This window comes from Mauremys mutica, chromosome 1 (genome assembly GCF_020497125.1).
Source record: "Mauremys mutica isolate MM-2020 ecotype Southern chromosome 1, ASM2049712v1, whole genome shotgun sequence".
In the NCBI taxonomy this organism is placed as follows: Eukaryota; Metazoa; Chordata; order Testudines; family Geoemydidae; genus Mauremys; species Mauremys mutica.
In genome coordinates, this window is record NC_059072.1 from 227,163,169 (window position 1) to 227,184,797 (window position 21,629).

A 21,629-nucleotide genomic window follows, 5' to 3' on the forward strand; every position below is an offset into this window, starting at 1 on the left:
CACTTCCGCAGGCCACGGGACAGAGACGCTCTGTATTTCCTTCTCGCTACCCCTCCCATGGGGAGCGGGAAGGAAGAGGCAGGTGAGGGGCGGGGCGGGGCGGAGCGGTTGGCTGGGAGAACGGGAGGTAGCGATGGGGAAGCAAAGGAAAGGGGGCAGTCAGTGGGGTACTACAAGGGGGGGGGGGATTTGGGTGCAGGAGCTTCCTGCAAGTTCTCCCACGTGGGGATTTTTCATTGAAGTCAATGGCAAGTGCATGTGCAAAAAGGTTGCAGGCTCGCTGTTCCTGGAAGGCAAGGAGGGAGAGGGGTGATCTACTATGTTCTCCCACCACTGCCGACGACACGGTTTGGGGTTTTGTTTAGTTTTTACATACACATGCTATTTTGTAAATAAATACATTTCCCCTGCAGCACTTTTGTCACCTCAACCCCTCTGATCTTATACATGCAAACTTAGGCCCTGATCATGCATGCATGTACTTAATTTTTAGTACTGATGAATAGTCACATGAAGTCATATGGCACTTCCCATGTGTGTAAAATTCAGCATGCGGATAATCGGGACCACACATTGTAAGCTGCTTTGGGCAGGGTGCTGTCATTTGTGTTTGTCCATAAAGTACTATGGCTCTGTAAAAATAACAATGTTAAACCTGACAATGCTTTTTTAAGATTGTCTTCAAGTTTTGGTGGCTTTCTCCGTATGGACATATTATAATGGAAGACCAACAAATTCCAAAGTGTATGTATCAAGGAGTGCAGCTACACAACTGGGGATCACGTGGGTGCCAAAAGCTTCAGTGGTGCAATAAGATTGCTGGTGATGGCCATAAACTGAATATACAGCCTAAGCACATAGCCAGACATGATCCAGGTGGCCTGAATCTGCAAGAAGGTTGGATCCCTTTAGGATTTGCCATGATGATGGTGTCTCCACATAGTGGTCAAGTGGAGTTAGGAAAGGTGAAATAGGATGAGACCCTTCTGAGAACTGAGAGGTAAGCATAAAAAGGAAAGAGACACTGACAGAATCAGATCAGTACATGATCGAGGAGAATGTTTAAAGTGAATCAAAAGGATCTATGTTATATATAAAATTACATTAATAAAAATAAAACTAACTTCTGAACAATCTGGAGAGAGATTTATCATGCTCTGTCTTTTAAAGCTCAATTCTGTATAGTGTTTGGAGCAGCCATTTAAATCAGTATGAGTTCTGTGTTCACAGTGGCTGCAAAATCAGCCTTGAAAGAAGATGACCTTTAGAAAAAGTTTGCTTTTCCTTTCAATAGTGAAATAAAGCATCTTATCTGATCTCCATGTTGCTGTTATAAGTCTCCATAATTTTGAAATTACTTATAAATCTTGAGTCAGTAACTTGCATCAGAATAAGTGAAGGCAGCATTTGACCAAACATTTTATTTCCTATTTTCCAGTCCCTCAAATCAGGAACAGTTGCACCAGGTCTCTAATAACTCTTCTTCCTAATCACTTTGCACTCTTATATTTAAATTCCTTTTCGAGTGAGATTCCAATCAGTTAAGTCAATAGGACTCTGCACAGCTGCAAGGGTTCAACTATGTGAATTTAACTGCATGATCAGGCCCTAAATCCCAATGCAGGGAGATGGACTGTGTGCTAACATCATTTACATCCATTGTCTGCATCACTCACATTCTTCAGCAGAAATTCCCAAGGGATTGGAAAATCAAGAAAAAATCAGATCTATTAGTAATGTAAATATGGTGGAGACTTGAAAGCAGTAGCAGTAGTATGGTGAGAACAGTGGGCTGTTCCGAGCTACACACAGGGGAGATTTTTTCAAGGTCAGTATTAAAAAATATATATATAGCTAGTAGCCTGGTCACAAAATGCTCATGCCAAAAAGTGCTCCATTCTTGTACAGGGAGATGAGATAAATGCATGTGCATGCCAAAAAGTGTCCCAGGCTGGGGCAGGCAGATCAAGTGAAAATGCATAAGCAAAAGCGCCGGCGGGGCAAAGCAGGTAAGTTTGTGTGGAGGGCGCCGGTTTGCAAGGGGCATTATTCACCCATGGACCTCAGGCCTCTCTAGCTGCCTGGCCCGGGTCCCTTCTCCTCCCCTCGAGAGCCCCCCTCCCACCTACGGGCCGGCGCTCGGCGCTGGCTGCAGCGCGGGCTCCCTCTGGCGGCCGCCCGGAGACTCCCTCTCTGCCTCCCGCTTGCGGCACCTGGGCCCGGGGAGGAGGAACCTGCAGCCGCCCCCGCCGCTGAGACGCAGCCCGCGCCCAGGTAACGCCGCCTGCCTGGCCTCTGCGGCCTCCCGCGCTGCGCCCTCCTGGCCGGGGCGAGGGGGCCCGGCCGGGCAGGTTCCCCCGGGGCGGCGCTGCTTTCTGGCGCCCCGGTGACAGAGCAGCTGCTCCTCTCTCCCCCGCTGCCAGGGCCGCGGGGGCCCCTCACCCCGCTCGGGCGCTCCCCCACGGGGCGGGCTGAAGCCCCGGGCTGCACTGGGGTTACGGGGGGGGGGGTTAGCGCCTGCCCCCTTCACCCAGGCAGCACAACCGTGTTGCTTGCACGTGTGGATAGTCACTACGCACCTCTCCTGTAAAAACATGGGAGCCACACCAGCTTTGCCTGAGACAGGGTGACAGCACACAGGGGCAAACACTTCACCAGTTCCTAGCCCCCCCCCTGCATGTTAGGACACCAGGAGGATGACCCATTGCTGAAGCAGTTTGACTGGTAGTGTGGCTGAGGAGGAAGCTGATTCACCCTCCTGATTAAAAGCATGATAGAGATAATGTTCTGCTTTCTGTGATAGGGCTGAAAAGGATTTGACTCCATCTACATGAGCAAGTGAACTCTTTTCAGCACTAATTGAAGCCAGGCAAGGTGTTGCTGTCAGTTATTGTCAGCAACATGTATTTTCGGAGAGTAGATGGGGCCTATGGGTCCTTTATTCTTCCTTGCACTTTTCCTAATATTTTTTCATATTTAGACATCTTTAAGTCGTACACTAGAGCCTCTTTCTGTCCAATGATTGGGTATATTCCAGTAATTGTAGAAATTATTTATTTTAATGGACTTCATCATCATAGATTAGTTTTAGCAAATTTATCAACAAAAATTGGAGGCTTGTAGCTTTCTTGTGCAGGGATCATTAATACCTCCTGACATTCAGGTCACAGATCAAATCTAGGGCCAAATAACTTTTTAGTCACGGACATGACTTATATAGTATTTGAGCCATTTTGCTGAGGGCTATTTGCAGTTCTCAACTCAATAACAATACCAACAGAAATGTGAAAAGTAAATAAAAAATTCACCAGTTATACTAATTCATTTTCAATACAATGCTGAAAGTTTGAGGTACAATCCTGCAAACACTTAACTGTGAAAATAACTTGTGTTAGTAGAAGCAATTAATCGTGTGAGTAAAGTTATTCACATGTGTATTTGCATGAGTCTGCTCATTAAAAGCATATGGCAACAGAATACCCTCAGTGGTTTTTGTTTTGTTTCCCTTTCCTAGCTAACTTTGTCAAATTCTTTCTCTGCTCATCTACAAGTCATGCGATCTTTGGAAATAATACTTTCATTTCTACAACCGAAACCATGACTTACTAAATGCTTCTAATTTGGCTCTTAAAAGTGAAAGTAAAAGACACTGCTGTCCACAGAGCACTGCTTAGCCATGTCACCCATGTGAGTCAAAGGAGAAAATGAGACTGCTTGAACAGCTCCCTATAGAAGCTTGGCTGCCACTTTCAACAGCATTTGTGGCCTGTCAGGCCCTTTCGAATTCTTGCATTCTATTGCAAAATAATGGGTTGTTTCTATGAGCTCTTGGGCAACCTGAAGTCCCACTAAAGTTAATTTGAGTCTTTTTACTTGACTTCAGTAGGAGAAGGTTTAGTCCTAAGACCCCGACCCTATAAATACTCAGGGAAGTGAGTAGTCCTGTTAAATTAAACAGGGCTACTCATTTGTGTATTGTTATTGATGTGCATAACTGTCTGCTTAACATTTCCAATTTAGTATTTTTTTCCTCAGAAAGCGATGAAAATTGCTTGGCTGGATACAAAATGCTGTTGGCAGCAGCAGTTGTAGGAGGAGTCCAAAATACAAGTGGATGGGTCCAAAAATCTTAAAAATAAATAAATAAAATAACTCCCCTCAAAGTAGCATGGAAAAGTCAGTTATTAATAACATGGATTATTTTCCCTTTCCTGTATAAAACAAAATTGATAAGTTCTGCAAGTCTTTGAAGTGTAGAACCTATGAAGTTCTAAATTATGTTTCTGGATACTACTAGGGTTTGAAAAAGCCACATGCTTACCAATAGCAAGGAGGACATATTCACTAGCTGAACCCTAACCATTCATTTAAAAAAGTTCCTAGTCTGTATGGTTGCAAAGAAAATCTTCCACATGAGAACCAGTGTAGTAGTGCTGTTTTCTTGAGAACTCTAGCCTTTGCTCATAGCTTTCTTAAGGATCAACAGATTGAAAATGATAAGACTCAGGTCCATTTTGTTGCTGCTGTCAGAAGGTGGGAAGAAGTGGAGATGGAAAAATAATTTGTTTAGTTTCACTGTGCAGATGATTTGGAAAGCTATGATGAGCAGAAACAGACAGTAGAGATATTCATGGAGGGAACAACCAGGAGACTGTGGAAGGAGTAGAGCAGGAGTTGGCAACCTTCAGCACACGGCCCATCAGGGTAATCCACTGGCAGGCCACGAGACATTTTGAGCGTCTGCAGGCATGGCCCCCCTGCAGTAGCCAGCCACTTCCTGCAGCTCCCATTGGCTGGGAACAGCGAACCACGGCCACTGGGAGCTGAAGGGTGCCATGCCTGCGGATGGTCAATGTAAACAAAATGTCTCGCAGCCTGCCAACGGATTACCCTGATGGGCTGCATGCTAAAGGTTGCCAACCCCTGGAGTAGAGTATTAGAGACTCTCCCCTTTTCTCCTAGCAGCCAGAGGAGGGATGGCTGTGTGGAAGAGTCACTTGCACATTTCAGTACTACTCATCAGAGGATATAGTAGAACCTCAGAGTTACAAACACCAGAGTTACAAACAGACCAGTCAATCACATGCCTCATTTGGAGCTGGAAGTATGCAATCAGGCAGCAGCAGAGACAAAAAATAAATAAAAAAATGTAAACTACTAAAAAAATGAGAGAGAAAGGTTAAATACAAGATTTGACAAGAAAGAAACTGTTTCTGTTCTTGTTTCACATACATTAAGATGGTTAAAGCAGAATATTTCTTCTGCATAGTAAAGTTTCAAAGCTGTATTAAGTCAATGTTCATTTGTAAACTTTTGAAAGAACAACCATAATGTTTTGTTCAGTGTTACAAACATTTCAGAGTTACAAACAACCTCCGTTCCTGAGATGTTCGTAACTCTGAGGTTCTACTATATTATGAATAATGGAGTCCTCACATTTGCTGGCAGGAATCCTAGCACCCTTCCTCTTCTCAGCTATAAATGGCTGTACTGGCCAGGATGTTTTCCCTGCAGCTCACTGGTTGAGGGAGAATTTTGTGTCAGTCTCTGGCAGTAGATGTCAATTAATTTTTTCAAGCCCTTGTTTTAATATTGCTACAATAATGACATTTTATCTGATGGAGTGGCTTTTCTGGGCTTGTGCATAATCTTTGTGATCAGGTATACATCCCACTGTGTGAACTATATTTAAAGTATTCAAAATGTTATAAAATATTATCTATATGTATACATTCACATAGGTTTAAATATGTAACATTATTTTAAAATATTTTGAGCAATTTAAAATTGCCATCTATGAGGCAGTTTTTGTGGTCTACATAACAGCTGGGTATTATTATTATTGATATTTATTTATTTACATTGTTGCACTTTGTTGGTTGGCCATCTCTGAAACATTAGGAAGGACATTGCTTAGCAAGAAACCTGCTCCCCTTGTGGTGATCTGCATCAGTAGAATGATGTATGTTTTGGCTAAGGGGCGAACCCAGGCAGAAGTAGAAGGACAAATAGCAGGTGACCTGAAAAGAGAATATCTATCTATCTATCTATCTAAAATTAATGTGTAAAGTAAAATTGATTTCACTTATTTTTCAAATGAGTGAAAATTTTGAAATTTAAGCCCCCAGTCTTGCAAGTTACTCTATTTAGATAGACCCTGAAGCTGTGCAGAACACCATTGATATCAGCGGGGCTCTGTGTGGAAGTAGAGGTCAGCTTTTGTGCACCGCATTGCCGACTTAGAGGCTTTGTTTTTAGCACTGTTTTCAAGTTTTACTCTGTTTCTTGTATATACAGTACTGCAGTTGTGTACACAGCAAGTGAGATTGCCTCTAAGACACTAAAAAGGAGATTTAAAAAAATGCAAATAGTTAAGAACCAGAGAATGACGATCACAGCATGATGTCCCTTCTATGGTTCATACTAGTGTTATACACCTTTGGCAAGTATTTTCACCAGAGTGCCAATAAATAGTTCTGCCTGTCAGCAGAACTGTTACTGCTACAAGCATTATATTTGGTTTCTTGTTTGTCTTTTCAGGCCAGTTCTTTTGTGGTATTATCTCAGAAAAACAGAATTGATACAAGAACCACGTAGAGCAATAAGAGTACAAGTTTGCTTTAATACTTTCTGAGTTTGCTTGTGTTGTGAATTATGTATTTTCATATACTCCACTCTTCTAAATTTTTCATTTCTGTATTTGTCTTTTGTCATTCTGGGCTTCTGTAGTTAACATTTTTTCTTATGACAAATGTGAATGTAAAGGAACTATTTTTTTTCTTTTCCACTAGTGTTTGCTCTGTACCAAATCATTACCAGGCCTGTGTTGATCCCATGGGAACTTCTTTTTTTGCCCCACATATGAGTCTGGGTTGAGAGCGGTAAAGTGACAACCTGCTCTTCTTCCCATTCCTCAGCCAGAGGAGGATCCTGGGAGAGAGCTTTGAATTGATCAGACATCCACAACTAACAGATCTCTGGAACATCCAACAGGATGAGCTCCCACCACCCTGGTTCTTTCCAGCAGTGAAGCTGCGGATTAGGGTGGGAGTTCCGTACAGTATCTTCTCAGGGTAGTTCTACCACAGGATGGTAAACTTTGCTGGTGGACTCCTCACCTCATTTTTTGTATTGGCCCCTGGCTAGTAGTTATCTGGTAATATGTTAAGCCATGGTCTAATTACTAGATTTCTTTTAAAGCACTATTTGTTGTTAGGCTCTCTCTGATAGAGTATTTATTGGGCAGGACTGTAAAGATTTATCTTGTGTACACACACTCACTCACTCATTCCTTGTAGAGACTTTAAGTTTTAAGAGCATTAATAATTACATGCAAAACTTTGAATTGTGTTAACAAGTGCTGTACACATCTGTCTTTCCTGGGAACCATCTGAAAATACATCTCACTGTTTTTTAAACAGCTTGTGTGTTGGATTTGGATAAATACTAGTGCCTATTGTTGTCTGTTTTGCAGGCTTATTTGTGACATTGTAATGTTGGGAAGGTCTGCACTGCTTACAGCTGGAAGAAGGTAGCGTTCTGAAGATATTATAGCTTCTTGTATATTTTTGATCGCTATCGCATATTCCAATGTCTTTGGATTTATTTGATATTTAATTTGGAAATATTACAAATACTGTAGTTTTCATGTTTTCACTGTAATATGTCCTTGAACTCTGTATTATTTTATATCTTAGAAGACAGGAGGTTTCTGAACACGACACATCTACCTGCTGTGTAGCATGTGTTCTGAATGACAGTCTGGTACTTGTTAACTCATCTCTGACATCTTAATAAAAGGATGAATCCATTTCATTTGCCTCTTGTCCAGTACATTAGCCCTGTTGCACTTCCTATGTCAGTTCTCCAGTGAGATACTGAGCAGAGTAATTAAACCAGATCTTTGATTCTTAGACAGGAGAAGTAAAGAAAATATGCTGAAAATAATGTTTATTTTTTAATCTTAAAACAAAAGGTCCTTCAAAATTGTAAAATATTAATTATAAAATTATCTAAATTAAAGATGAAGTTGGAGAACTCTTGAGAGAAAGTAGGGAGGTCATGGAAACAGTGCAGAGACACAGAGCCTTTATGGGTCGATCCCTCTGGCAGATGCAAACATACACAGGTTTTTGAGTTTGAACCGTCAGCCCCGTCTGTAGGGGCATGTGCCCCTGCTAGATGGAAGTAGGTTGAAGAGATTCTGAGTTCAGACTCACAATGTTTCTTTGTCCTTCTAGAGGAATAACCAACATAGCAGAGAGTGAGGCCCATAATTTTTAAGCTGACTGTCCTTTAAGACCCGATTTTGAATTGACTGGGATTTTTCCTTAGGAACACAAAGTCTGTATATTGAATCTATAGTCTCACTGTCATTCAAAGCAAAGGGCTCTGTTAGTCAATGTTTTTTGTACTTGTGCTTGTGCTTTTCTTCAGTTTAATGCAATTTCTCTGTGGTCCAAAGTGTGTGGTGTTTACACAGAACTAACAAATAAGAAGATTACTGTAGGCATACTGATTTCTAGGCAGAGGTTTGACCAAGCTGTGTACTTGAGACAAAATTTAAAATATAAATTATTTTATTAGGCACCTGTCACTCATGGAATTCTAGGATTCTTATATAAAACAAAATAGCATTGCATTAAAAACAAAAATAATAATAAGTGTCATTTGATAAATAGATTTACAGTGTAATATGTGAATTTAAGTATCAGTCATGTGCCTAAGACTTTTGCTGGTCACATCTAAATTCAAATAAAGAAAAAAAATGAAAATAATTTCATTTGTTTCACATAAATGTCAGTACTGCTTATTGTTATGAAAACAAAACCAAAAAAAATCTTAGCACTTATATAGCACTTTAGTACCTTCATGAAGTTAAAGTTAAACACAACCTTCACAATATTGATATGAATAACTGTAATGGTCTAAGTTAAGTCAAAGAAATAAAAGCTAGGCCATGCAAGCTGGCTTAATTGTGCTATATAAGCATGTCTTTGCTTTTGTTTCACAGAATCATAGAATCTTAGGACTGGAAAGGACCTTGAGATGTCATCTATCCAGTCCCTTGCACTCATGGCAGGGCTAAGTATTATCTCTAGACCAACCTTGACAGGTGTTTGTCCAACCCACTCTTAAAAATCTCCAGTGATGGAGATTCTACAGCCTCCTTACTCAATTTATTCCAGTGCTTAACTACACCGACAAGAAGTTTTTCCTAATGTCCAACCTAAACTGCCCTTTCTGCATTTAAGCCTATTGCTTCTTGTCCTAGCCTCAGAGATTAAGAAGAACAATTTTTCTCCCTCCTCCTTATAACAACCTTTTATGTACTTGAAAACTGTTATCAGGTTCCCTCTCAGTCTCCTCGTCTCTAGACTAAACAAACGCAGTTTTTTCAATCTTCCCTCATAGGTCATGTTTTCTAGATCTTTAATCATTTTTGTTGCTCTTTTCTGGACTTTCTCCAATTTGCCCATATCTTTCCAGAAATGTGGCACCAACTTTCCCCAGCGCCGGTGGGTGTTTGTGGCCCCCCCCAGCCCTACTCTGCCCTGCCCCCATTCCAGCTCCTTCCCCAAAGTCCCCACCCCAACTCTGCCCCCTCGCTGCTTCTATTTGACCCCTTCTCCAAATCCCCACCCCAGCCCCGCCTCTTCCCCAAGTGTGCCGCATTCCCCCTCTTCCCCCGTCCCTCCCAGTGCTTGCTGCGCGAAACAGCTGTTTTGTGGTGCAAGCGCTGGGAGCTTGGGGGAAAAAGCAGGAATGCGGTGCGCTCAGGAGAGGAGGCGGAGGTGGAGGTGAAATGGGGCAGTAGGGGCGGGGAGCTGCCGGTGGGTGCAGAGCACCCACCAGTGCTCCAGCCCCAGAGCACCCACGGAGTTGGCACCTATGCCCAGAACTGGACACAATACTCCAGTTGAGACCTAATCAGAGTGGAGTACAGAGGAAGAATTACTTCTTGTGTTTTGCCTTACAACACTCCTGTTAATACATCCCAGAATGATGTTTGCTTTTTTTGCAACAGTATTATACTGTTGACTCATATTTAGCTTGTTTGTTTATGTCTAAACCTTACAGTCATACAGCATGCAGTATACAGTAGTTTTAGCCCTATCAGTCCCAGGATAAGAGAGGGACAAGGTGGGTGAGGTAATATCTTTTATTGGACCAACTTCTGTTGGTGACAGAGACAAGCTTTTGAACCCCACAGAGGTCTTCTTTTTTGAATTTGTTAGTTGATGGTGGTAGGGAGTTCTTTGAAACTGTATCTAACGAAGCTACTAATCAAAAAGTCTACTTTTCAAGAGGTAAGTTAAGTAGGAATTAGGCTATGTCTACACTTAAAATGCTACAGCAGCACATTCATTACAGTTGCCGGAGGGTTCTCCCATCACTATAGTTAATTCACCTCCCCTAGAGGCAATAGCTAGGTCAGTGGAAGAATTCTTCCTTCGACCTAGTGCTATCTACACTGGGGGTTAGGTCATCTTAACTACATCTCTCAGGGGTGTGGATTTTTCACACCCCTGAGTGATGTAGCTGGGTTAATCTAATTTTTAGTGTAGACCCGGCTTTAGATATGTATTGTTTCTGAAGCTCAGTTATTGTGTATGCATGATGATACACTGGTATGATGATGATACTACAGTAAACTGTAGCAAACTCTTAAATGTGGTAGTCTACCTCTCCTACTAATCAAGATATCATCATCATGATAAGTATTTACATAGCATATTAATTTTCAAAGTATGGTATAAATATAAATTAATTCTTTCAATGTCTTTTGAGAGCAAAATGTTTGTGTTATCCCCAGTTTTACTAATGGGGAAACTGAGACATAGACAGGTGCATAGACTGCAGAAAAAAACTCTTTGTCATTAAGTTTCAGAGCTTGGGTTAATTAACTTGAGCTCATGGGCTAAACATAGAAATGTAGATGTTCCCACTCAGGCTGGAGCCTGGGCTCTGAGATCCACCCTGCTTGCTGGGTTTCAAAGCCTGGGATCCAGCCTGAGCAGGAACATTTACACTGCTATTTATAGCCCCATAGCAAAAGCTCTGTGAGCTCAAGTCAGTTGATCCGGACTATGAGACCTGCTGCCATGGGGTCATTTTTTGCATCATAGACATGCCCTGTATAACTTGTTGAAGGCCATTAGTGTCAGAGTCAGTCAGGTTTAGAGCTCAGGTTCCTGGCTTTGAGCCCAATGCACAACCCACTAGACTATGCTATGTCTCGAGGTTGTGGCAGAATGCCAACCTAGACAAATGGGGGTCAGGACACTCAGAGTATGTCTATACTTCAGGGAAAGTCTGGTCTCAGGCTTGAGCCCAACTCCCCCATCTATCTACACACAAATCTATCTGACTTGGGCCAGTAAGCCCTCAGGACCCATGCCCAAAGACCCAGCAATGGGGTTGGGTCCAAGCCCAAAGTCCAACTGAGACTCAAGTCCACAATACATCATTTTGCAGTGTGGACGCAGCTCTGGCCCCAGGTGCCCCAGAGTCGTGTTCTGAGAGTCTGCCATCACTATCCAGCAGTCCCATGGGCCAGTGTTTCTGTCCTTTGGCTAGTCTTGGGATAGAATCAACTTCCAGGAAACTGAAGCAACCCCTGGTGCAAGTGCAGTTGCCCAGAATTACATTACCATCATATTTATGATGTTCTTTTAAATCTGAGACTTTGCTTTTCCATCACCACGCTGTCTTTTTACTTTGTAGCAGATTGCAAGTCTTCAAATTATTGTTTTCTGTTTTCAGAATCTATTAATGGGGTAAATATGTAAGAAAAAGGTTCTGGACTGGTGATCAGTAGTGCCATGCATTGTTCTGTGGAAGATCTGGTTCCATTTTCCTTTTCCAGTCTGTTGCTTCTTGGGCGTAGTGGGGACAGCAAGCCCTCTGGAAGAATAGTGGCTACATGATAAGCTCTGGGGGCAGAGGGGGGAAATGAAAAACAGCTGGAAAACAGGGTGAGGGGTTCCTTTGGTTTGGACAGTCCTGCAAAAGTTCAGTCTCTTCCTCTAAAGATAGAACTGTCAGACAAAGGTAAAATGTATTGTGGTTAATGTCGTCGGAATGAAAAATCCTTGAACTGAAGTTAGCAGAACATGTATGAAGTGATTAAAAACTTTAAATTTAAAATGATTTAAAGTCCAAAATTGTGACTATATTTAATTTTGATATTTTGGTTTCTGAAGCTCATTTTGGCTTTCCTTTTCTGCATGCTGATTTAGTGTGATTTCTAAGGATAAATGTGTGTTTACCAAATGTGCTTTTTGTCACTCTTAGATTTCCAACTCGAGACCTATGTGCTGCTACTCATTTTCCAATGAAGTACATCCTGGTAACCGGTGGTGTCATCTCAGGCATTGGCAAAGGAATCATTGCAAGCAGCATTGGCACCATATTGAAATCATGTGGTCTACGAGTCACTGCAATCAAAATTGATCCTTATATTAATATAGATGCTGGAACTTTCTCACCGTATGAGCATGGTAGGAAGAGTGATGCTGTTTCTTTTGCATGCATATGTTCAATTAAGTTTTATTTTCATAAACAGAATTTAAATGTATAATATTTTTGAAAAATTATAGATAGATCTTTATTATCAGGTCATCCCGTCCATCTATGTGACAGTGCAGGATTGCTCCCTACTGCATACTTTCAAGTGCATTGTCTAGTTTAATTTATGATAACTCAAGTGAAGGGGCTTCTACCACTTCAGCTGGCAAGGTATTCCACAATCTATTAGACTGCACTGTTAGGACTTTTTCCCTGATGTTCACTTTGCCTGATCTTTGTCTCAACTTGATAGGTAAAGCATTTGATATAGTGCCCTCCAAAAATGTTACTTGAAAAATTAATTCATATTCACTTGCTTATGAATACTACCATCCAGAGTGAAAACTAGATAACAAAAGGAAATGACACATAATATGGGGATATAGAAGTGGTGGACTGCTGGAGATATTGGTGTTAAATGTGGTTTTATTTAATGCCATCAGTAGTGAACAATACATGGTAAGGTTAAGCAACAATTAGTTTAATTCAGGTTATACCTAATTTGAAAGTTCTGTGAACACTTGTGAAGACAGAGAAATAACACAAAAGGGTCTAGAGAGCCTGGAAATAACAATATGAGATTCAGCTTGGAAATATAAATTCTGATGCAATGAGAACAACAAATCTGAACATAGATATTTAGGGGGTGGGAACCACTTGGAAAGCAGTGATGCCATAAGCTCAGTTAGATATGATCTTACAATGCAATATAGTGACAAAAAGTGGCCCATGGAATTTTGGGCTGCTCTGCCAGAAGCATCACGTCATAGAGGTAATAAGGACTCTCTAACACAGGATAGATGAGATAATACCTAGAATGTGAAATCAAAATCAGTGGGATTGCACAGAGGTAACAGGTCAGAATTTGACCCACTGTGCCCAGGCACGTCCTCTGTCTCACTGGGCTTAGCACTTCCCCCTCTGGCAGTGGCAGGGCCTGAAGTAAATCAGCCCCACTCTGGATATAGTTTGTCTTCCCACTCTGTGTTTATTTATCAATACATCTCTACTCTGATACAATGCAGTCCTCGGGAGCCAAAAATCCCTACTGTGTTATAGGTAAAACCCCGTTATATCAGGGTAGTGGCGGCAGGGCTCCAGCGGTGATTTAAAGAGCTCTGGGCTCCGTCCGCTGCGGGTAGCCTGGGCCCGTTAAATCGCCGGCTGAGCCCCACTGCTGGAGCCCCAGGGGTAGCAGTGGCAGGGCTCCAGTGGTGATTTAAAGGACCCAGGGCTCCCTCCAGCAACCGTAGCCCCGGGCCCTTTAAAGCGCCGCCGGAGTCCCGCTGCTTCCGTGCTATACGCCAACCCGTGTTATATCGGGTCGTGTTATATCGGGGTAGAGGTGTATTTTCAAGGTAGGCCTTGGGGCAGGCCCAAGGAGTGCTCCTCCACCAAACAAAAGAGTCAAATTCACAAACAAAAAATAAAGGGATATACCTTTTCCTGCTGCTTCCCTCTCTGGGGGTATAAGGGGTGATTTCCTTTTATTGGCCCTGGGATGTCAGTCCTTCCCCTAAACAGGCACTCAGATTTGGTTGTTTCCCCTGTAGGGAGGAGAACAGCCTCTCAACCTGGAGAAGCCTCTCTCCCTGTTGCCCCTAGCCTTGCAGCAGCTTGTCTCTCCTCCCACTCTCTCACTAGAGGAGGAGTTTGTAAAGGTCTCAGGCCTGAGGTAACCCCTTCTCAGATTATAAGAAAAAGGGCCTTTGTTGTACTTACATGCATACATACATACATGCCTTCCACCACTCTCTTGCAGCTGTCCAGCCTGACTTTGTCACACCACTCATTTTGTTCTCAGTACCAAATATCAACAAATTGGAGGGTATTCAAAGAGCAACATCAATAACTAAGGGGTCATAAGGCTTACAAGAAGAGATTAAAATAATTAAATATGTATAATTTGACTTTGTCAACAGACCCAACTTTGTTGTTAATTTAAATGGCAGTCCTGTGTAGAGAAGGACTGTCAGAAAGAGATTTGGGTTTGAATGAGGTCAGTTGGATTGAAAACAAGCCAAAAAAGTTCAAACAAGGGCAAATGTGTATATTATTGGCTAGTGGCTTAGTAAAGACAGCATGATAGGATCTACCAACATGTCTTGGTCAAGCTCTTAGACAAAACTCCTATATCCTTCTGATAGCCTAAAACACCTAGGAGAGAGAGTTGAACCTGATACCTCAGACATGAATTAAATATTACAAATTAGAATAGATTGGCTAGGACAAATACATGTAGGTGCCAAAAGCATGTGGCTATGCTGCTAACCAGCCAGCTTTGGAAAGCATCTCACAACCCACTAGCATTAGTTGAGTGTACATTTTAGTCTCTCACAGAAAACTGGAGTTTTGTAAATGTTTAGGAGTTGAGGTTTTAAAGCTTGTTTGATTACATACAATTCTCCATACTTCTTGTATGGAGTTGATCATGAAGTCTGAAAAAAAATTGCTGATGAGTTATCCAAATCTTACGTGGTCAAGGTCCAGATTTATAAAGGAAAACACTACTTGCATCCTCTGCCACATCATTGATTTGCTCATCATAAAATAAGTTGTGCACAGCATTCAGAAATGTACCTCCTGCCAATAGTAGTATTTAAAATTACATTTCTTTAGGCAAATTCTGACTGTGGGTCTTTAGTCTACCTTGCAGTTTTTGAAGGCAGAGACAAACTTGTTGGCTTCGGATGCAGGCTTAGCTTCTCCCAGTGAAGCTAAGCTACTCCAGTTCTTTTTGTCTCCAGAGCTTCAAGGGCTGAAAATGAACCAAAACAATTTCAATTGTATATCTAAAACATGACAAGTTAATATGATCTACAAAATTTCATTGCAAAGGTTTTCCCCTTTTGCAGGCCAGTCCCCGTTGCTATGGCAGAATAAATGCCAAAAGAGCCCAGAGGTAAAAAGTGCCTCAATTGTTTCTCTTTGCGCCTAAAGTGAAATGTATTGAGGGGCTGTATAGAGGTGTATTTTTGCATCAGAAAAGATGGGCTCTATACTCGGGAGACAGATCTGAGGCCAGAAAAGGCACTTGCTCCCAAAGTGAAGCAGGAGCAGTGCACCAAACAAACCGAATGTAGCCTACCCAAGGGACCTCAGACTTCCAAAATGGCCACAATGGGTATGTCAGAGGAGAATGATAGAACCATGGTCAACTGCACAAGCAATGCTAGGTATGTCTACACTGCAGCTGGGAGTATGCCTCCCAGCCTGGCTAGACAGACAAACACTAGCTCTGCTTGAGTTAGCACTCTAAAACTAGCAGCCTGGATGTTGTGACACTGGCAGCGACATGGGCTAAGCATCTGAGTATGATCCTGCACAATCCCCCTGGGTCCATACTTCATAGAATATCAGGGTTGGAAAGGACCTCAGGAGGTCATCTAGTCCAACCCCCTGCTCAAAGCAGGACCAAGCCCCAACTAAATCATCCCAGCCAGGGCTTTGTCAAGCCTGACCTTAAAAACCTCTAAGGAAGGAGATTCCACTACCTCCCTAGGTAATCCATTCCAGTTCTTCACCACCCTACTAGTGAAAAAGTTTTTCCTAATATCCAACCTATACCTCCCACACTGCAACTTGAGACCATTACTCCTTGTTCTGTCATCTTCTACCACTGAGAACAGTCTAGCTCCATCCTCTTTGGAACCCCCTTTCAGATAGTTGAAAGCAGCTATCAAATCCCCCCTCATTCTTCTCTTCTGCAGACTAAACAATCCCAGTTCCCTCACCCTCTCCTCATAAGTCATGTGCTCCAGCCCCCTAATCATTTTTGTTGCCCTCCGCTGGACTCTCTCCAATTTTTCCACATCCTTCTTGTAGTGTGGGGCCCAAAACTGGACACAGTACTCCAGATGAGGCCTCACCAATGTTGAATAGAGGGGAATGATCACGTCCCTTGATCTGCTGGCAATGCCCCTACTTATACAGCCCAAAATGCTGTTAGCCTTCTTGGCAACAAGGGCACACTGTCCACTCATATCCAGCTTCTCATCCACTGTAACTCCTAGGTCCTTCTCTGCAGAACTGCTGCCTAGCCACTCGGTCCCTAGTCTGTAGCAGTGCATGGGATTCTTCCGTCCTAAGTGCAGGACTCTGCACTTGTCCTTGTTGAACCTCATCAGGTTCTTTTGGCCCAATCCTCTAATTTGTCTAGGTCCCTCTGTATCCTATCCCTACCCTCCAGCATATCTACCACTCCTCCCAGTTTAGTGTCATCTGCAAACTTGTTGAGGGTGCAGTCCATGCCATCTTCCAGATCATTAATGAAGATATTGAACAAAACCGGCCCCAGGGCCGATCCTTGGGGCACTCTGCTTGATACCGGCTGCCAACTAGACATGGAGCCATTGATCACTACCCATTGAGCCCGACAATCTAGCCAGCTTTCTATCCACCTTATAGTCCATTCATCCAGCCCATACTTCTTTAACTTGCCAGCAAGTATACTGTGGGAGACCGTATCAAAAGCTTTGCTAAAGTAAAGGAATAATACGTCCACTGCTTACCCCTCATCCACAGAGCCAGTTATCTCATCATAGAAGGCAGTTAGGTTAGTCAGGCATGACTTGCCCTTGGTGAATCCATGCTGACTGTTCCTGATCACTTTCCTCTCCTCAAAGTGCTTCAGAGGACCTGCTCCATGATTTTTCCAGAGACTGAGGTGAGGCTGACTGGCCTGTAGTTCCCCAGATCCTCCTCCTTCCCTTTTTTAAAGATGGGCACTACATTAGCCTTTTTCCAGTCATCTGGGACCTCCCCCGATTGCCATGAGTTTTCAAAGATAATGGCCAGTGGCTCTGCAATCACTTCCGTTAACTCCTTTAGCATCCTCGGATGCAGCGCATCTGGCCCCATGGACTTGTGCTGGTCCAGGTTTTCTAAATAGTCCTGAGCCACTTCTTTCTCCACAGAGGACTGGTCACCTCCTCCCCATGCTGTGCTGCCCAGTGCAGCAGTCTGGGAGCTGACCTTGTTCGTGAAGACAGAGGCAAAAAAAGCATTGAGTAAATTAGCTTTTTCCATATCCTCTGTCACTAGGTTGCCTCCCTCATTCAATAAGGGGCCCACATTTTCCTTGACCACCTTCTTGTTGCTAACATACCTGAAGAAACCCTTCTTGTTACTCTTAACATCTCTTCTAGCTGCAGCTCCAAGTGTGATTTGGCCTTCCTGATTTCACTACTGCATGCCTGAGCAATATTTTTATACTCCTCCGTTGTCATTTGTCCAGTCTTCCACTTCTTATAAGCTTCTTTTTTGTGTTTAAGATCAGCAAGTATTTCACTGTTAAGCCAAGCTGGCCACCTGCCATATTTACTATTCTTTCTACACATTGTAATTGTTTGTTTGTTCCTGCAACCTAAGTAAGAATTCTTTAAAATACATGTAACCCTTCTGCCCCTCTGAGTTGGCAGCAACAAGGGCTGGGTTCAGTATCCAGGGGTTCCGTTTCAATCACACAATGCAAAACCGGCTCGAGCCCCCACCCAGTGACCTGGGACAATTACATACCACCCGCCCCGGGCGCCTCTAGGAGGCAATACTTCCCCACTCACAAGCATGGAATCTGAGTGTAGCAAAATCCATTTAATAAAGGAGGGAAACAATGCGGCATCACGTTGAAGAAACACCAGAAACAGGATTATAACACAAACCATAAGCAACAAAAACCCACCTCCAAGTACGTTTGGCAATGTCCTTTCCCCCTTAGGGTCTTAAGTCCAATCACCCCAAAGTCCAACAACCCAAAAGTCTCTGGTCAGTGCCACCCCAGAGTTCAAAAGTTTATCTGCAGAGTTTTACCCCCCCAGCATGGGTGGAAATGTGGGGGGCACACACAGGGTGTTAAGGGGCACCTTACATGGGCCAGGGCCAACTGCTCCGCCTCTCCGTGGAGTTCTGCTGCAGCCTTCACCACAACTGGCTCCACTCCACCAGCTGTGCCTTTCCTCCAGCCGACCTGTGAGCTGCTCCAGCCATCCCCACAAACCGCTCCACTCCACTCTGCTCACTGTTCCATGGGCCATTCCAACACGCTGCAAACTGCTCCACTCTGCCAGCTGCTTGGTGATAGATCTTCAGGCTCCCCCACTAGTTAACACAGCACTCAGTGATCTCAGCTCAGTAAGTTTGGCTCTTTTAGTGATTTCAGCTCTTAGTAGGGGAGCCCCAGTGCTGGTGCACTACTGGCCCAAGTGAATTCAGCTCAGCAGCCTCTAGATGGACTCTTAATGGAATCAAAATTAGCTCTGCTCTTTAACAGTGGAGAGAGGAGGATGTGCAATGGGTGTTCCAGGCCCTCAAAAGGGGCCCATACCATCAGATACACACACCAATCCCCAACCTCTCTCAATTCACTGGGTTTTGGCACCCATGTCCCTTGTCTAGCAAGTGCTACTTAATGGATAGTGAGCCATCTCTGTCATAACGCAGTCTCACAGTTCCTCATTTACTTAATCAGGGTGACAATACTTTATTCCTCCTGCCCCAATAACAAAGAAATTGGGGATCCCACAGCTGTAAAAATAACCATCCCAGGCTGCTGTGGGCTGGGGTGGGTGTGCCAATGCAAAAAACCTGAAATTCCTTTCCACACTCCCCATAATTCACCACCTGATGTCAGGGTAGAGCTCATCCTGACTCTGCTTACATACAGACAGCTCTCTTAGCCTTCTTTCCCCCTTCATGTTATTCTCCCAGTGGATCCTGCCCACCAGTTCCCTGAGGGAGTCAAAGTCTGCTTTTCTGAAGTCCAGGGTCCGTATTTTACTGCTCTCCGTTCTTCCTTGTGTCAGGTCCTGAACTCAACCATCTGATGGTCACTGCCTCCCAGGTTCCCAACCACTTTTGCTTCCCCTACTAATTCTTCTCTGTTTGTGAGCAGCAGGTCAAGAAGAGCTCTGCCCCTAGTTGGTTCCTCCAGCACTTGCACCAGGAAATTGTCCCCTACACTTTCCAAAAACTTCCTGGATTGTCTGTGCACTGCTGTATTGCTCTCCCAGCAGATGTCGGGGTGATTGAAGTCCCCCATGAGAACCAGGGCCTGTGATCTAGTAACTTCTGTTAGTTGCCTGAAGAAAGCCTTGTCCACCTCATCCCCCTGGTCTGGTGGTCTGTAGCAGACTCCCACCACGACATCACCCTTGTTGCTCACACTTCTAAACTTAATCCAGAGACTATCAGGTTTTTCTGCAGTTTCATACCAGAGCTCTGAGCAGTCATACTGCTCTCTTACATACAATGCAACTCCTCCACTTTCCCTGCCCTGCCTGTCCTTCCTGAACAGTTTATACCAGTACTCCAGTCATGTGATTTATCCCACCAGATCTCTGTAATTCCTTGACTGTGCCAGGACTTCCAGTTCTCCCTGCTTGTTTCCCGGGCTTCTCGGATTTGTGTATAGGCACTTAAGATAACTCGCTGATCGTCCTGCTTTCTCAGTATGAGGCAGGAGTCCTCCCCTCTTGCCCTCTCCTGCTCGTGCTTCCTCCCGGCATCTTGGGTGGCTAGCCTGTGCCATCACCGGAGCAGCAATGTTCACACTGCTGTTTTTAGCCTGCTAGCTTAAGTAGAGCAGGCATGTATCTGTCTACCCAGGCTAGGAGGCATGCTTCCAGCTGCAGTGTAGACATACTCAGCATTTCTTGTGCAGCTGACAGTGGTCCTGATGGAGGGTGGTTCTCTGTGCAAGCAGAGGGAACAGCTTCTGTGAGGAGTCAGATTCTTCAGAGACTGGACCCATCCCCTGAATCAGCCAATGTACAAAGAGGAGACATTTTGAAAGGGACGTTAGGTGCCCTATTCCCATTAACAATCAGTAGGAATTGGGCACCTAATTCTCATTTGTGCCTTTGAAAAATCTTCCTCAAGGTTAGCACTGCTCCTACAAGACCTCTAACCCCCCTCATAGTCAGACTGTGCCAAGCCTTTTGCAAAAATTGTACAGTCTGCCAAGAGCTAATGGAATTCTCAGACACATCAACCTTTGGGGACTCCATTAGCTGCTGGAAATCTTTAAAAATATTTGCTAAATGTCTGCATAGTCTCACACACAGAGGGCTGGAGGTTGTGCATCCTATCTAGTTTTGAGTATCTTGGTTGATCCATACAAAATCTAGAATGAAATAACCACACTTCCAGAAAATACTGAAAGTCACACTATCTCATCGTCTGGAAGATGGACTGGATGATCTAATAGGCTTTTTTCATCTCTAACTTCTATGAACTATGAATGCATTTAATGTTACTAGGCCAACCTATGTTTGAGATACAACATTTGAAAAAGGTGATAGACCTTTCCAAGAGCTCATTTTTCAAAAAGTTTTCTAGAAAGTTTTCTGGCAGGAGGCCACATGTAATAAATTGCAGACAGAAAGGAGTCTTTCTGAGGAAGGTAGAAATGAAGGTCAAAATTGGGTTTATAATGGAAAACTCATTATAGTCTTAACTATAAAGTCACTTTCTCAGTTCCATGATAAGGCAAATCTTTGGCAGTTTCATTCTTGTCAGTTTGATAGCTTCAGAAGTTATAGCCCGTGGTGTGAATGTCCTGTGGGTGATTAATGTAGTGGAGAACTGGAGAAAACCCTCTTGAGTGCTAAAATATTTCCAGCTGTGCTTGGAGTGGAAGTGTACTTTGGTATCTGTTTAAAATGAAAAGGGGCTTATTCACCACAGGAATCAAATTCAGGACTGGGTCCTGTCAGTTTCAAAGTCCAGAAGGCAGGTGCTTTGAAGAACTGAACTATTGCTTTTAAGTCAGAGGGAAATATGACTTATGGAGTAGCAGAGCAGCACTTGAAAGGGGATAGCTGAGATATCAATGCAGAAGCAGCCTAGTCCAATAGATAGGCACAGGACTGGGACTTAAGGAGAACTGGATTCTAGTCCTGGCTCTGCCATTGCCTCATTGGGTGGCCTTAGGTATGTTGCCTGATCTATTGATTGTGTATTAATTATATTGATCAATTAGAAATACCAATGACATTCTCTGGGTTGAGAGCGTCCTGGCTCCTGATCAGACCCAGAAGTATTAGAGTTATCACAATGATGAG

At 43.4% G+C, this 21,629-nt stretch overlaps 1 protein-coding gene across 10 annotated transcripts in view; it reads left to right on the top strand.

The window, feature by feature from the left end:
• Positions 1–3: 3 nt before the first annotated feature.
• Positions 4–21,629, top strand: part of CTPS2 (CTP synthase 2) — a 158,064-nt gene continuing 136,438 nt past the window's right edge. For 5 of the 10 annotated variants that reach the window (XM_045022006.1, XM_045022073.1, XM_045022377.1 and 2 more), the window contains exons 1-3: positions 1,635–1,828; positions 7,475–7,531; positions 12,298–12,503. In XM_045022006.1, coding sequence (XP_044877941.1) covers positions 1,776–1,828; positions 7,475–7,531; positions 12,298–12,503 — 316 coding nt within the window. In that variant the 5' untranslated portion in view covers positions 1,635–1,775. Of the gene's footprint in view, positions 83–1,634; positions 1,829–2,182; positions 2,275–7,474; positions 7,532–12,297; positions 12,504–21,629 lie in introns of those variants that run through there. The other 5 variants (XM_045022306.1, XM_045022225.1, XM_045022516.1 and 2 more) reach the window with 5 other exon arrangements.